General features: G+C 46.2%; 1 protein-coding gene and 1 long non-coding RNA gene across 3 annotated transcripts in view; one reads left to right on the forward strand and one right to left on the reverse strand.

The window, feature by feature from the left end:
* Window positions 1-158: 158 nt before the first annotated feature.
* LOC128400829 (uncharacterized) lies at window positions 159-1627 on the forward strand. Its single transcript, XR_008327387.1, has 2 exons — window positions 159-561; window positions 747-1627. It is a non-coding gene; the product is annotated as an uncharacterized LOC128400829 (long non-coding RNA).
* A 2720-nt stretch (window positions 1628-4347) lies between these two features.
* Window positions 4348-17554, reverse strand: part of RAPGEFL1 (Rap guanine nucleotide exchange factor like 1) — a 69661-nt gene continuing 56454 nt past the window's right edge. For both annotated transcript variants that reach the window (XM_053363414.1, XM_053363413.1), the window contains 4 exons: window positions 17417-17504; window positions 16636-16700; window positions 7512-7566; window positions 4348-5211 (listed from right to left, as the gene is read on the reverse strand). In XM_053363414.1, the coding sequence (XP_053219389.1) occupies window positions 5087-5211; window positions 7512-7566; window positions 16636-16700; window positions 17417-17504 (333 nt within the window). In that variant the 3' untranslated portion in view covers window positions 4348-5086. The remainder of the gene's footprint in view (window positions 5212-7511; window positions 7567-16635; window positions 16701-17416; window positions 17505-17554) is intronic.

Here is a 17554-nt window from a genome sequence, read left to right on the forward strand (position 1 = left end):
GCCATATTAAGAAGGTCCAAGAGGCCTGAGCAGAATCGGTGCAGCGCTCGGCCATGTTGGGAAGGGAACTAGAAACACGAAATCATAAGAGTCGCAACTTTCAGGCTCGTAATTCCAGCGCCCGTGAAGGGGATTTCTCTCCCCGCCGCCCCAATATCTCTTCAGGCCGTTTGTTTGCTTCCCCCACCAAAGGAGGATAGCGGCAGGTTTAGGCTGAGGATAATTTTTTAGTTTGCAAGAGCTGTGCAATGCACGACGTAGCCCACCGTTTTAAACTGTAGGGGGATGGATGTCGGACGGGGTTTTGCGGCAATTCTGGATTGTTTTCCACTTTGCAGGTTGAAAGCCCTTGCAGGATCAGGCAGGGAAGGTGGCTCACGACAACCCTGCAATGTAGTCCGGAGGCGTTGTGTAAATTAGAAACATCTAACCACATCGAAGTAGCCACGCCGCTGTACAACAAGAATCATGAAATCTTAGGGATCTCAAAGATCGCCCGGTCCGACCTGCTGGCAAACGGAGGATAACGTCCCCGAAAAGCGGCTATGCAGCCCCTAAAAGGTGCCTTATATTTTGTATAATATAGCGGGTGTTATACTGCCCATTACTTTGTGCCTAGAGACTTTCTGAAGTCTTCATCTGTAGCCTGTAAATTACAGTAAATCTCGACTGCATATGGGATGTGTGTGTGTTTTGCCGCCCTCCAGTGCATATCTGCAGAATGAAGCCTCCTTTTTTCCACATAGTAGCAGCTGGGCTAGCTCAGTCGGCGAAGCATGAAACTCTTGATCTCAAGGCTTGTGGGTTGGGCAAAAGATTCCTGCATTGCTGGGGGTGGGACTAAATGACCCTCAAGTCCCCACCAACTCCACAATTCTATGCATTTGTCTATGCAATCTGTTGATAACAGATTGTAGAATAAGCATCATCATGATTACTGAAACAATGAAAGACGGGCTGTTGAATGAATGAATGCAGCAGACTGGTCTTGGCATGAGAATAGGGGTGTTGCTAGCATGCCCCGTTTGCATCTGTGAAATGCTGGAGGACAGAGGCCATGATTAAAATCCCATAGTTGCAAGCAGGAGGATTCCCTGTTGTGCTGGGGTTGTTCTCACACTGAGGGGCTTTGTGCTCTTAGAAGCACAGCAGTGATACCTAGGCATAATTCCTTTTCTGGGTTAAAACCAGAAGCTAGTTTCACTCTCAAATTCAAACAGATTTATATATACAAAAGATGGATGCTCTATTATCAACTCATGGGTTGCTTCCACGTTAGAAGTTTACCTGTCTGAAATTGCCATCCTTTGTTCACTCACATTTCATATGAAGAAGTCACAATATTGCTGCCTGCTCACTGCGTTCCACTGAATTTTGCATTTTAAACTACTCATTTTTCTTGTATCTGTTTTTTTAGATTGTATGCCTTGTGTGCAGAGCCACATACACTGATGGCACTATATAAAAGTATTTTACATAAAAATCTGTATAAAAGCCGACCACTGATTTTATTTTTCACAATTATTTATTTCCACCATTGGCTTCTCACCCAAGTGCTGCAGTACCAAAACAATAACAACAATAATTATTATTAATAATAATATCAACAACAGCCAGACCTCCCCCCCCCAAAAAAAAAACCTAAGCTTCCCCAGAACAACACAATACATCTTACATTCCACCTCGCGGAAGCTTGTAGGGTTATATGTGTAGGCAAGCGATCCCCTCATTCCAACAGTAGAAAATTCACTGTACAATTGCCCAATGATACAAGGCTCTTCTTTAAAAAATAAATGTACAATTCAAGAATGTCTTGTTAAAAATATATATAAATATATACACATCCTCGCATTAGGACCTGAAGCTCTCACCGGGAGAGAGAAAAAGAAATATAGACAAAAGCGAGAGACCCTGAAATGAAAAGTCCCTGAACAGAAAGCCACTAGATCAGGTATGGGGAACCTGGGGCCTTCCTGATGTTGCTGGAACCCCATCAGCCCCAGCCAACATGGCCAGCAACAATGATATATAGGAGATGGAAGCTCAGAAACATCCAGATTGCCACAGGTTCCTCATCCCTGCAAAAGAGGCAACCCCCCCCCCAAGACACACAAATAAAAACAACCCTTATCAAAGAGAAGAAAGGAGGTCAGCAAAGAGAAAAGCCATTTTTTAAAAAAAAATGAGAGAAATTCTTTACAACACCTGCTCTTTGATATCAATTTTTGACCTAATATTAAAGCTGTTAGAAACATGGTAGGGAAAGCAGTTCATTTCTAAAAAGAGAAGCAGGCACCTTTCTCTCTTGACCTGAAATCCCTGCCCCCTAATCAAGAAATGTGTGGGAATGGGCTGTGGTTATTCAGTAGTGTGGACAATGCACTCTGGACTGGCTCAGAGGCATTCTTATTATTACTTCACATTTCCAGGATTAGATCATGGCACTGGAAACAAATTCCAGGGGGAACACACAGCTTTTGGAACGTAGCCCTGAGATATGATTCTTCCATGCAGAAGTTATAGGGCAAGACCAAGAGTTTTTACTTGGTACCACAGGGGTTCCCTAAGCTCAAAGCAACTTTTTAGATCTCTCCAAGTATAATGAAAATAAATAATTCACCTGTGTTTCTTGAAAGATGCTAGGAGGTTCAGTACTTTTGCAAGACAACAGGACTATCCCGCTGCAACCCACTGCTGACCCTCATAATCAACTGTAGGGTGGATTATAAATTCTCTATGGGGCAAAGGGCTGGCCTATATATGTGTTTGGCAATCTGTGTCACAGAAAGTTGGTTAAAACCTATTGGGAGGGTCCACTAAATTCTATCCAGTTGTCCCAGATTAAATAATCCAAAATAAATAGTATCTCTGGTTCTGATCTCACAATTACCAGCATGGATTAAATTGAACACTTTTGAGAACTGAAGTCTTTCTTTGAGGTCACTTGACCTTATTCGTACAGTACACTTCAAATCAACTTTTTGTTCACACAATTGGAGGGGAAGTACAGAAAAAGATCATCCCTCTTCCAACATGCTGTTTCCATAAAAGTTTATGGAAATCTTCCCCAGTCTTGTATTAATCTCAATAGTTTACTCCAGATTAACGTGAAGATAGATTGAAATCAACACATTGCATCCTTTAAAGGCACTTTGGAGAAGTGAGAACAAAAATTGTTTTATCACTGTGTAACCATCAAAACTGTGTGAATAACAAGGGACAATATAGTTAAGTGTTATTGTGAACGTCCCTGTGATATTATAGAGAGGGGAAACCCCACTATCCTATCCTGAGATGGAAATCTCCCTGCCCCTCCGAGGCTCTTCGAAGTTGCTGAAGGACACATCCCAGGACTCAAGAGTGACCTATATCTAGAGCCCAGTTCAAGAGGAAGAGACAATTGGTTTCTTGCCAAACCCCCCCCCCCCAAAATAACCCACCTAAAAATAAATTTATTCAACACAAAGAGATGTAAAAAACATTCGGACAGCAGCCAAAACCAGAAACTGTGTATATCTAGACTACAATTAAAACTGTCATGGCTTCCCACAAAGAATCCTGGGAATTGTAGTTTGGTGAAAGTGACGAGGATTCTTTGTTAAGGCAAGTCTTTAGCCCTAAGTCCCCGTCAGAGAACAGCAGTACTGTGGGGGGCCTGAAATGACTTTTAGGCCAGTTAAGTTTGTAGCCCATTTTATCCTCACAACAAACAGCCCTGTGAGGTAGGTTAGGCTGAGAGACAGTAACTGACCCAAAGTCACTGAGTAAGCCTGAGTGGGAATTCGAACCCTGGCCTCCCACACTCTAACCATTATACCGCACTGGCTCTGCCTCAATAAGGAACTACGACAGCCTTATACCGGTAATTTTGGTGCCTGTTTAAAGTTCCTGTAGCTTAGGTCCCAAAGAATGGAAATCGTTGAATACTGTCTTATCCGTCACAGCCAATCAAAACTAAATGTTAAGAACACCTGGGGAGAATATTTTCCCACTTCAGTTTACCTGGACTAGCTTTTTAAAAACAAAGCAACATTCCATGAGAACAGAACCAAAAAAATACTTTTGAGAGTCTCCTGTGAATTATTATTCTTAATAATAATAATGTTTCCACATCAAACCTTTCTAATACAGAAATAAAAATGCCCACTGATAAAGAGTAGTGTAATAGGAGAAATGAAAGGTAGAAAACTGACATTTCTTGACATTTCTGCACACACTGCCTCTGGCAACTGTACTATGTCCGACTCATGAGACTGGAAGCTTATTTTTCTGATTCACAAACTGTTTGTTTTCAAGGACTTGTTCGATTACGGTTAATAGTGGGGAGGGAAACTGCCAGAAAGGGCGAGTTGTCCCACAAGCAAGTCAAGATGCCCTGCTTTGTCTTAACCTCCTCCACAAAACACTGTTCCATCTGCTGGGGCCATTTTGGGTTCAGTCCTCCAAACCGCTCTACACTCTGCCATGAAGCAAAGCGAGATAGTCACCTCAGGCAACCGATTTGGAGTGCCGTTCCAGGTGGCGGAGAGGGAAACCGACAGATGGAGGATAAGAGCCCCAATACTCCCTGGGAGATTCTTCTGCGCAAGTCCCACTCACGGGATGCTCTGGCGGAGTCTCCCTTCCCTTAAATGAAGCTCACACAGAAGACCAAGAGAGCTCTGCCAATGGGCAAAGGCAATAGATTTGGGGGCACGGTTAAAAGAGCAGCACATTTTTCGGTTACTTAAATAGTTGTTTGCTTTTTTACTGCTGGGGGAGGGACGAAGGGACAGGAAGGTGCTAGTTAGATTTTCAATCTCTGGCATCAAAATTATCTCGGGGCCAGCCCTGGCAGGAGAACTCTGTGGCGAATTGTGTCCCAAGCTCAAACCGTAGGAAGGCGAGGTGCTGTTTTGATTTTGCACCTCAGTCACCAGGATTTCTTGGACCAAGCTTGGCCATCCCTGCCATTTGGCGACTCCGTGCTCTCCTCTCCCAACAGGGTCAGACCCTAAGGAGGAACCCCTGTACATCCAAAAAGTGCTCGAGTATTGCGCAGAGTAAACATTCTTTGCTAGTGACGCCTGCCCTGTGGGCATCTGCCTCATTGGCTGTTTGACTCCAGCTTGTGAGAGAGCTCAAAGAGCAGGTTCTGATTGTCAATAACTTGGAACTGCCGGACGTAAGCTTTCGTCTGCAGCTGTTGGGGAGATGACTCCATTTCCAGGCCTGGGGGAAGAAGGAGAAGACAGTCATTTGGGAAGAGACACCATTCTAAAGCTAAACACAACAATCATGCCTAGCATAAGCAGATACTCTAAAGCAGGAACGGGGAACTGGTAGTTCACCAGATATTATTGCATTCAGTCTCCCATCATCCATACACAATATGGTCAACAGCCAGGGACCTTAAGAGCTGCAGTCCAATATACACAGGGCCACAGATTCCCCATCTGTTCCTTAAGGAGTCCAGGATTAGCCCCACCTGATAAGATCTTGCTGTCCCGAATTGTTTCATATTGAAGACAGGGGAAGGAATGTGTGCCCCACGTAAAATTCCCCTCCACACCCAAGACCTGTGGATCCAAAGACTCATGTCTGACTCTCTCTGACATGATAGTTTTGTAAGATGAAATGAGAATATGATGGGTGGGAGCATTTGCACACGATTCCCATGCCTAAAGAATGAAACGGTACCACCCAACAATAGATACCTCAGGTATGGACTTCTGCTCATTTGTTTGACGCTCGTATCCTGAGGGTTTTGACACTCAAACACGGCTGGCCAGACAAACCCAGGGTGGTGTGTATTTTGCAAATCTACAGCATCGCTCAAGTATGGAAATGAGTGTAAGGTGCAGAATCTTAAGGAAATCTGCAACTCATATTTAAAGTGAAAGCAAGTTTCTTCAAAGTTGCAAAGATAGACTAAAAATGTGATATATGGGTATCGATGCCGAATGAAATCTGGTGACAGCTTGACCAACCCCAAAAATCTCCTCATCTCTGTTGCTGGGATAGTTCAGTTGGTAGAACATGAGAGTCTTAATCTCAGGGTTGTGGGTTCGAGTCCCAAATTGGGCTAAAAGATTCCTGCACTTCAGGGGGTTGGACTAGATGATCCTCATGGGTCCCTTCCAACTCTACAATTCTGTGATTCCACAATTCTGCTTTATGTAGACTGTAAGCTCTCTGGAGAAAAGACCATGCTTCTTCTATGTTCTCTACAGCAGCATTTTCCAACTTGTGGCTTGTGACCCGCAAATGGGTCACAAAGCCTGTGTGAGTGGGAGCTTCATAAGTAAACCCTAAGTAATTATTGTTTTTGATTTTTTAACAGGTATGATGAATACCTTGTGCAATTTTTTGTTTCATTGGCTTATTACAATACTGCGTTGACGCTTGTAACTGAACATCAGAAAGGCTTAAATTTTACACCTTAGCACTTGGGAACTCCTCACTGGCTGCTGGTGGCAGAGCCAATGACAGTTTACAGGGAGCTGTTTTGAGTGACTATTACAACTCACCTTTGATGCCATTTGAGTAATAATAACTACTCAAAGCAACTCCCTCTATGGGGACTTTATGGTGAGCTATTCACAGATCTGCTGCCAAGGTTAGTTAATAGTCAAGCCAAGTGTGATTTGAGATTTGGTTAGCAAAAATAAGAAATACAGTCGTACCTTGGTTTTCGAACAGCTTACTTCTTGAACGTTTTGGCTCCCGAACGCCGCAAATCCAGAAGTGACTGTCCCAGTTTGCAAACAATTTTTAGAAGCCAAACGTCCGATGGGGCTTCCGTGGCTTCCAATTGGCTGCAGGAGCTTCCTGCAGCCAATCAGAAGCTGTGCTTTGGTTTCCAAACGTTGTGGAAGTCGAACGAACTTCCAGAACGGATTCCATTCGACTTCCAAGGTACAACTGTAATACCTTTACCCTATGTGTCCATAATGATCTGGGATGATGTCTGAAAACCAACAGAACTACTCAGTGGCAAAAAGCAAGCTCAGCACCCCACCCCCACAACAGTGCTAAAATGGGTTTTATGATGAAGAAAACTATCACAAATATCCATAGTTGGTTATATCTAACACGGCTCGTGCAACTGTATGTTTTTAGAATAAATTTTTATAGCTTACAAAGCATGATTCTGCAATCTGATGGCTGGTGTTCTTATTCCCATAAACATAGCTGAGAATAACTTTTAAAGTACTGCACATATTTCAACAGTTTCCACATTGATTAATTTTTTGCTTAGATGTCTCAAGCAAGGGTTATGAAACAGGCAAACTCGCAGTTATAGTGCAGAAAACTGACAGCTGCTGGAGACCTGTTCATGTGATAATAAAACAATGGGTCACCATACCAAGTGCATTTGGACTTGTGGGTTCCCATACCAAAAAGGCAGGCAAGCACCGCTCTGCAGCACCTAGCATGCTGCTGATACTGAGCACCTGTCAAAAAAGAGTAGCAGTGAAGTAATTGCATTGGCTTGCCTTTGCATCCTTGGTGGGGGCATGGATACTCACAGAGGGGCCGGCTCCGGCACTTCCTGATTGTCCGAACTTTCTCTGCTACTGAGTGCTGCATAAGAGAGGAGGAGAGAGAGATGCTTCATTGTCCCAGGGCACCAGACCTTCAAATCTGCAGCTGGGAATCCCTTTCTGCAAGAACCTTGGTGTTACTGTAGCTAAGATCTAAAACAGAGAGCAGCAGTGTTGTGCAGTGGCTGGAGTGTTGGACTAGGAGCTGGGAGCCCAGAGTTCAGATCCCCGCTCACTGGGTGACCTTGGGCCAGTCATTTTATCTCAGCCTAACCTGCCTCACAGGGTGGTTGTGAGGATTAAAGGGGAAGGGGAAGAACCATGTTCACACACCACCGTGAGCTAAACATAAATGTCATAAATGAACAAATGATCTGGCACTGCTTTACATCTTCCATCAATATTTAGCAACGGTTCCGTAACACCACAGAGAAAATGCTAGATTTCACAGCCACAGAAACACCTAGTATGTGAGTTGGACAGGAGACAAAAATGGATGCGTCCAAATGGTCTGTTATAAAAATGTAAGAAGAGCCTGCTGAGGAGGCTGATTAAAACTTCTACTTGTCGAAAGTTGGGATTTAGGGGACTGGATAGCTCTGGGCCACTTTGCAAGGCTAGCAAAACCAGAGTTATGCAGAATAATAAAGGTGGGAAAGCTGAATAGATTCTGCAAATTAAGAAAATGCACATCTTTTGCTCTGATTTACAGAATTTATATAGGTCACAGAGTTTTGCTTTCCCGGGTGAAATGTAAAACATAATATTCATGGAGTACGCAGGATTAACTCTCAGTAGGGGAGAGTTAATATAATAAGGAAATTGCTTTTTTAAAATATACTGAAGGATATATAATTTCAATTATTCGTTTGCATTAATTGGCCTGTAGTTTCCAGTGTGAATAGGACAGGGATTTCAGTGAATGAAATAAATCACACTTTATTATTAATATCGTTAACTGCCTCAAAATTATACTGTGCTAGAGGTCAGCAATTAGAGGCCCGAAGGGCAGATCTGCCTCCCTGAATAGTAGCAGCAGAACTGCTGCCAACCCAGAAGCAAAGACGGGAGAAAGAGGTGGTTCTGGAAAAAAGAACCTGTTGGCAGTCTACTTTTGAGGATGAACTATCCTTTCCACAAAGCACAGCTGTTGTAAAATTAGTTGCTGAACAGAAAACTTGGATCTCTGCACAGTTATTGTTATATGCATAAGGGCCTTGAGAGACGAAGGCTTTTCAGCAGACTAAATAAAATGTCTTTATAGTTCTGTACCAGTAGAGGGAGCCTAACACCACGCTCTCCACTGGCAGAGGTTTTATGCTGATATTATTTTCCATCAAGCTATTTGAAATTGTGCCTGCTGGATATATTGCTCCCTTTGCCATCAGATTCCAAGGAGTAAATTTAATAAGTCTGACTTTTATGCTTTTTAAAAAAGAAGACACTCTTAACTTGTTGTTAAGAGTGGGGGAAGACAGGAAGAAACCTTTCAAACCTTTTAAAAGGTGGGGGGAGTTGAGAAAAACCAAGACACTCTCTTAGGCCTCACTCATTGCACCACTTCAGGGGTACAGAAGATGTAGCCCTCCAGGTGTTTCCAGACTACAACACTCATGACTACTGGCCATGCTACCTGGGGCTGATGGGAGTTGTAGTTCAACAACATCTGCAGGGCCACAGGTTCCCCACCCCGGGTCCAGTGTGTGTGAAGAAAACCAAAAACATTTTAAATGGGGGGGGGGGCATGAACCACATTTTACTTTTGCATTCTGAAGCCGATTCACTTAGTTGCCGTGATTTTCTACAACACCCAGTGGTTAAAACAGTGATTTGTGTTGTTGTTTTTTTAAAAAAACCTCTCTTGCAACGGGGTCCTCAGAAGCTGGTCAGGGGCTTCCTCAAGGGGGAGATCAGTGGACAAGCTTCGCTGAAAGACTGTCTCACTCACCTACCCCAAGCAATCCCTACAATGTGCAGAAGAGAATTGGATGGTGCTCCCAGAGTTCTTGAGGGAGGCGTGCGTGGAGATGCCTCACCACCAAATAAAGAAAACCAATTAATGCCAAAATGGGCTTCCAAGCTATTTACGAAGTACGAAAACCAGTTAGACGTCCATAATTAAAACACACAATAAAACAATCCCATTAAAACAACACATTAATTAAAGCAGGACGCTCGGGTAAAGAGATCAAGAAAATGCCTATGTAAACAGGCATCGTCTAACCTGCCCCCCATGCCGGGCTTTTCTCCCTCTGCTGCTTCTCCTGCCAGGTGAGAGGCAGCACCTGGCTTGCTGTAAAAAGACAGTGCTGTTGTGCATTGCTTCTGGCCTGTACGAATGGCTGCTTCGTGTAGAACTTTGCAACCAGCAAGTTTCTGCTCCCGGCAGCTGAGAGCATTATTCACAGAGGACAGCTAATGTTGTCATAGCTGATCTCCTTATAGAAATATGTAACTCGTCCCAAAGATCAGCCTCGCTACACAGGGACTGGAAAACTGGCCAATCCTTTTGAAAAACACATTTAGCCGGAATCTGGGAAATTACAGCCCTGCCAGCCTAATGTCCGCTCCAGGAAAACTGCTGGAAGGCATCATTAACGATACATATCTACTTATCACAACTGTAAGAGAAGTTAGGAGAGGGAAAAGAGGACTGCATTTCCCCTGCAACAAATATGACTATTTATGGCTGGTAAAATATTGTTTTTCTCCTCAGAGATGCCTTTCTCAGTGCACACATATATATATTGGTGGGATTAACTGGCCATGCTTCCATGTTTCAGCTGCTAAGATATACTGAGGAGGGTAGGTTTGGCTGTGATCCCTCCAGTACTGAAAGAGCATAAGGGGTTTGCATACGCACAAAGTCAGGCTTCTATATTTCTGCATATTTTACAGGTTGAGCCTTGGTACAGAAAATCAGGTTCCCAACTAAACTCCAGTGAAACCCTGATTTAAATGAAGCCCCACTTCTGGCTATCATATGCTGGGGATTAACCGGGAGTAGATACGGTCTGTTAACAGTCTAAAGGCACAAGTTTGGCTCAGTTAGTTGTTTGAAGACAGAATGCTGTGCTTAGGGGAATTACTGGGGTGCCACAGCCAAAGTAATTATGTTCTTAACAATTCCCCAGCAAAAAGGATTCCTGGAAGCTCTCCAACACATATTTTGAACTACTGAGGACCTACAATTTTATGATTTACACATCAGGTTTCTAGTTCTCATTGCTCAAGCTATCAGCAAAGCGCCTCTAGCACTCTAAGGATGGAGAGCCATTGCCTTGCATGACTCCCTTATTTCTTTTTTTTAATCCCTTATCCTCCCACATCGCCTCTCCGCTCCTTCTTCCTAAATAATTCCTTGCTGCTTCTCCCGTATTCACTATCCAGTTTCTTCCCCCTACCAGAGAAACCCCACCTATTTAAAAACACACATGAAAAAAAACAGGTTCAAAGAAGAAGTAGACAAATTGTCACATTTTGTAAAATAAGCACTTTTGTAGAAATACCCTTGTTTGGAATACATTAATAAGTATACGACTTTTTTTTTATTATTGGAGGATATGAATGTTCAGCACAGGAATAATTCTGTGTTCTGCACAGTGTGGGGTTGGGAAGGAAATTAGAGCTCAGCTGACAGTGACGTAGCTTCATCCCTCTCCCCCCCTCCCCATCCCCCCCTCCCTAGAGGCCAGGAAAATCTGGGCCAACTCCAGCATTGATCTCACATACCGCACACACACGCACAGACGCACACTCGTCTCTTGACAAGGAGAGCTGGAGGAGCTTCTGTGAAGCCATCGCCATGGCAACCCAACTGTCCCACTGGGCTAGAAACCATACAGAGGACCAACCAACCGCTAGTTAATCCCCACCACCACCACCACCACCGCGGGGGGAGGGAGATGGCAGTGGGGGTGGGGTGAGAGAGACCACCTGAGCGCTCGTAGATCCTCGCAAGGTCATGCTGCATTTGCCGGGCAGAGCTCAATGCTCAAGCCTGCCAGGCCATCTCTCTTCTTTCCCAGATATGCAGCAGGGACAAAATTCAGGCTAAAGATCCTTTGCTGCCTCTCTTTAAAGCCACTCTGGGGGAGCAGTTTGAGAAGGAAAGGGGAGGCGAATGGGCAAAAGGGGCAACAGGAGGAGGAGGAGGAGGAGGAGGGCCACAGTCTCCTACAAATCACATCAGTTTCCCCTGAAGGATGGGGAGGGAGAGGAAGGCCTCCGGACACACAGCTAAAACACAAAAGTCTCCTCCAGATTGATTTGGAGTTTCTTTTTAAAATTTCTGCAACATGTCATTGGTGCAAGCACAGTGCATGAGGGGTGCATTCGTTCTGGGCTGTCTGCAAATTGCTCCATTTCACAAGCAGCTCTGCGTTTCTTCTCCAATGCCGTCACACGGAGGGGCGCTTCTGCACTATAAGCATGGCAAAAGCAGAGCCAAACACATACGCCAGAGCCCAGCAGGAAATCTGGCACCAACTCAAAACCAAAGGAGGTAGCATATAAATGCAACTTGCTAGAACCTAGGAAGATGACTTATATTGGTCCATCTGCACTGACTGTCAGCGGCCCTTCAGAATCTCAGGTAGGGTTATCTCCCAGCCCTTCCCGTATTTGCTGGGTATTGAAACTGGAACCTCTCTCTGTATGCAAGGCAAGGTATTCTGCTACAGAGAGGCCATCTTTCCCTGCTACCATTAAAACAAGGGTGGGGAAAGCTTTCCAGTCTAAAGGCCACATTCCTCCATGGGCAACCATGCCAGTCGTGGTGGGTGGAGCTCCAGGGCTAAAGGGGGTGGAGCTTTGTAGAGTTGACAACATTCCAGCTGTGCAAAAGCCAGAGGTTTCTGGTTTCTACGCAGAGACACACACACACACCTTCGTCTTGCCAAGCCAACAAAATTATCACAGCTCAAGGACTCATGTCAGGGGGGCATGGGACAGGAAAAGGGAGGGGTGTGGCCTTGGGGGAGAGGAGGAAGGCTAGGGGAAAACCCCAGAGGTAAAGTAAAAAAGGCTAGGTGGGGGGTCAAATCTGACCCCTGAGCCTGAGGCCCAGGCAGTATTATTGGTAGTATTGTTCGACACTATCACCAGGCAGATGAAAGGGTCTCTGCAAGACAGACAGACAATTCTTTACAGCACCTCCTATCTTCGATTGCCTTCAGTTTCTGTATCCTGTTAGGAGAGGCTCAGAACTTACAGGGTTAAGAGTTCTGAGTGATGACGCCTCACATTCCGAGAGGTGTGTTTAGAACACGGAAGTGGGAGTGGTCAGAATCTCTGAGAGAGAGAGAAAGACACACACAGTGTGCGTGTTAGCTCCGTGGAGAAAGGAGCAACATGGGCGAACTATCGCCAGGAGATTTATAGCTGTTGTGTTTTGCTAAGGAATAAAGACTTAAAGATAAGGAGACTGCTGCGTTTCAGCCTGAGTTATTACCACACGAAAGAACGTTCCTGCTTCTGCTTCCGCTGTGTTTTACAAGCTCTGCTGAGTCAAAGGTCCCAGGGGGGAAGACCAGAGCGCAAAGGAAGTGTGCCGGACCCCCCGGACTTAATTGACCCCCAACAGGTTATGGAGGTCAGCAATAAAGATAAGCAACGTTCGTGCGTGTGAGGAGGCTGCTTCCAAAGGCCAGCTGATGAGACGCTGGGAAGGGAGACTGCAGGCAAAGAGGCTGAGGAGCAGCCAAAGGCCAGCTAAGGAGTAGCTGGAGCCAGCCGGGAGCTCGCTGGGAAGGATCTGCCGGACCGGGAGGTGCTACTGTATCGTGAGTAGGCCGGGCCCCGGGGGAGAGATGGCAGACAGCCAGAAGTCGTCAATCCCTTTTGATAAGGTGGACGGGAGCAAGCCCTGGGCCGGGAGAAGGCAGGCACTGAAGAAAGCAGTGGGAGCCAGGCCAGAGGGGGCTGAGAATTGCTCTGAGGAAGCACCAAGAGGCCCAGAGGGGGCTGGAAGTCCAAGAGGGGCTAAGGGACGCCCAGAAGGCCCAGAGGGGGCTGGGACTGTGTTGGAGGGCTGCCGGAATGCCCCTACATATGAGCTGCATGCTGGGGAACAGCTGAGAGAAGAGAAGAGCTTTGCACCAGAGAATGGGGATGCAAACCATTCCAAGGGTCTTGAGAGTGCCCAGGCTGTTTGGCAGGAGCTGGAGGGGGTTTGCAGAGAAACCACAGCAGAAGCCAAAAGCCATTTTCCCAACAGCAGAAAAGCCTCAAGGAGGAGTGCTGCTGGAGAGGTTGGGGGGGCAGAGAAGACCAAAGGCAAGTTTGCAAAGTTTTCCACTAGGCGATGTTTTGTTTGTGCTTCGGCTGAACATCTGCGTCGCAACTGCCCACAGAAAGCAAGGGAGCTAGGGCAGGATATGTCCAAGGTCGTTTCCCATGGGAACCAGCCGGGTTTCCATGGCAACAGAGGGAGCAGGCGTGAGAAACAAAAGAAGCTACGTGCTCCGGAGAAGGGAGGAAACGTTTATCAGCTGACTGCGTCGATGGCTGTTTTGGAGAACACCTGCAGCGAACGCCCCAAGGTCGGGGGCAGCAGGAAGTCAGTTGCTAAGGCAACAAAGAAGGACAACTCCAGAGGGGGGAGAGTGCTACGTTGGGTTGTTGACTCGGCTGCGAATGCCCATTTGGTAACAGCGCCACCTGATGGACAAATGTGGAACTGCAAGGCTGTTTCAACTGAGAAAACAGTTAAATTTGCTACAGGTTCACAGGGACGTGTAACCCATGTTTCTAACATGTTTGTCTCTTTTTTACAGGCTGAATTGAAGGTTTATGTTCTCCCTGAGATAAAACATTGCCTGCTGTCTGTACCTTCTCTTTTACAGGAGGGATATTCTGTGAGTTTTGAAAAAGATGTTTGTACAATTTCCAGAGATGGGAAGGAGCTCGTAAGTGTTGGAAAGGATCAAAACAACCTCTTTGTTTTGGAAACACCACTGGAGGGTGAGGGGAATATTGGGAAAGCCACTGATCACACTCATGTGTCGTGTGCTTGCGTGTGGCACAAGAGGATGTCACATGGGTCCTGTGAGGACGTCCAGATGTTATCAGAGTGCACCAAAGGTTGCAAAGTAAAAGAATGTGGTCAACCTTTGAATTGCAAGGCTTGCAGAAAAGCCAGAAACAAGGGATTTAATAATCCCAGGGTGGAGAGAGTAACCACAAAGCCTTTTGAGCTTGTGCATGCAGACCTTTTTGGTATGCCACAGCCAAGTCTGGGCAAGGCCAAGTGGCTGATGGTGCTGACAGATGATTATACGCAGAACGCATGGGCATACACGCTGAAAACGAAGGAGGAGGCAACGCAACTGATCAAAGATTGGGTTGCAGAGGTGGAACTAAGGTTCTCCACCAAGGTGCAAGGGTTCAAATGTGACCGAGGTTCAGAGGTCACTGGGTCTGCTCTAAAGGGTTTCTTTCGCCAGAGGGGGATACGTCACAAGGTGACTTCTCCTCAGGAGAGTGGCGTGGCAGAGCTTAGGAGTAAAGCTCTGGTTCAAGCATCCGAGATTCTACTGGATGACTCTGGTTTGCCTCACAGTTTTTGGGGGGAGGCAGTAAAAACGGCCAATTTCACGATGAACAGGTGCTACAATTCAGTGGTAGGTGACACCCCGTATTTCCTGCTTCATAAGCAGAAGCCGCTTGTGCATTTCTTTCGCACTTTTGGTAGCAGAGCCATGGTGCCTGTACCAAAGTTTCTGCAGCAGGAGGGTGGCCCAAGGTACCAGGAAATGATCTTCTGTGGATATGAGCCTGCGACAAAAGGGTGGAGATTCGCATAACCAGAAGGTGATCAGACCAAGCTTCTGGTCAGTAAACAGGCTGAGTTCTTTGAGCAGGATGGTTGGGCAAGGCGCAAAGCGCGCTCTGACGTTCACTCAGATTGTCTGTCTGACTCTGAGGCGGAGGAAGAGCCAGAGGCTGAACCTGTTGGTGGAGACCAGATCCCTGAGCAGAGTAGGGCGTCTCCACAGGTTGTTAAGAGAGTGTCCAAGAGTGAGCCCTCATCTCCTGTGCGCATAATGGAGAAAGCTCACAGACGTGTCAAGTCAGAGGGGGAGTCTTCAGATGAGGAAGACACACATGCTGGCCCCAGTGGGTCAAAAGGAGCACCCCAGTTTGTGCCCAGGCGGTCATCGCGGGCTACAAAGGGAATTCCACCTGAGAGGTTTCAGGTCACAAATGCGTGGGTTGGTTTCGCACAGTGCGAACCTGAGGTTTGTGAGGTTCAACAGGTGCCTAACAACGATGCCAGGAAGGGGCGGAAGGCAATGGGGAAGGTGTTGAACACTCAGAAGTCCTCTCAGAACGTGATTCGAGAGGGGGTGTTAGGAGAGGCTCAGAACTTACAGAGTTAAGAGTTCTGAGTGATGACGCCTCACATTCCGAGAGGTGTGTTTAGAACACGGAAGTGGGAGTGGTCAGAATCTCTGAGAGAGAGAGAAAGACGCACACAGTGTGCGTGTTAGCTCCGTGGAGAAAGGAGCAACATGGGCGAACTATCGCCAGGAGATTTATAGCTGTTGTGTTTTGCTAAGGAATAAAGACTTAAAGATAAGGAGACTGCTGCGTTTCAGCCTGAGTTATTACCACACGACAGAACGTTCCTGCTTCTGCTTCCGCTGTGTTTTACAAGCTCTGCTGAGTCAAAGGTCCCAGGGGGGAAGACCAGAGCGCAAAGGAAGTGTGCCGGACCCCCCGGACTTAATTGACCCCCAACATATCCCCCCCCATATCTGAAAATAAACATCTGCAGCTGCCCTCAGGAGTGTCTCTGTCTCATTTCTGCAACAGGTGGTCAGCCCTGTTCCTGCTTATTCCCGTCCAAAATTTCTGCAATCGTTGCAGCGCTTTTAAAAACTGCCCGATCCTTTATCACATGGAATACTGCTTTCCTATTTAATTTCACAGCCTTCCACTTTGGGGTACAGATTTGTCTCATGCAACAGGTTGGAATAGATGGCTTTTGGATTCCTCCTGGTTCTCTGGTTATTATCCCCATTGTAGAGATTAAGAAATTGTGCTCGGCACTGAAGACAGAAGAACATGCAGGGGCAAAAGACTTGGAGGGGAGGGATGTTCTTACCAGCTTCTCTACATTGACTAGTCCGTCCACCAAGGTTTTGCTAGCCTCATGCAAAAATGTCAGATCTGAGTGTTAGAAGGGGAAAAAAGAAGAGGAAAAGTTTATGAGAGGAGAGAGGAGGAGTGGTAGCCTGGCAACAGTTAAATTCTATGTTTTTTAAAGGTGCCTGGTTGTAACTATGGCCTGGAAGCGCTTCCCTCCAAGCCCAGGCACCCAGGATGGTTTGTGGCAATTAAATGATGAGAGAAAGGGGAACTCTGCACATGCTTTTACGATGACAGCGGCTGTATACAGTGCAGGGAGGGCTTACAAACTGCAAGGACTCAGGTGACAGGGGAGGTGAAGTGTTTGAAACACACTGTGTGTGCACTTGCACACACTCACGATCCCATCCAGTGATGGCTGGTTAAAAACTCATCAAAACACAGACCCCAAATCTATCTTTCCCATAGGAGTGAACAGAAAACATTCATGTATAGGGAGGAAAGACAGCATGCACTCGCGGTCATATCTGGCGTGTGAGTCAGACATGGTCACCCCTTTCATTGGGAATCAAGCCTGGCCCTATTTTGCATAGCCCCGCCCTTTCTGGTTCAGGGTTCTCTTTCTTGGTCACACTTCAGTGTGACAGAACACTGCAAGCGAGCTTTTCCTACAGAGGTACATTATTTTTTCAAGTGCCCCTAGTTCAAATTAAGCCCCGACCAGGATAGCCAAGACAAAGCTTTCTACACACCCCAGTTCAAAAACAGCAACCCCCGCTCCAGGGGGTGTGACTCACCTTTTAGGATGAGGGGCACGAAGGGGATAATGGGGGGCTTCATTCTCGAGAGGACTTCTCTGTAGCTTTTATGATTCCTGCAGGGGTCCTGCAAGGCGAAAAAGAGAGAAAAAGACGCTGTTGTTTCTGGGCTGAAGG

Source organism: Podarcis raffonei, chromosome 13, assembly GCF_027172205.1.
Source record: "Podarcis raffonei isolate rPodRaf1 chromosome 13, rPodRaf1.pri, whole genome shotgun sequence".
NCBI classification, from domain to species: domain Eukaryota; kingdom Metazoa; phylum Chordata; class Lepidosauria; order Squamata; family Lacertidae; genus Podarcis; species Podarcis raffonei.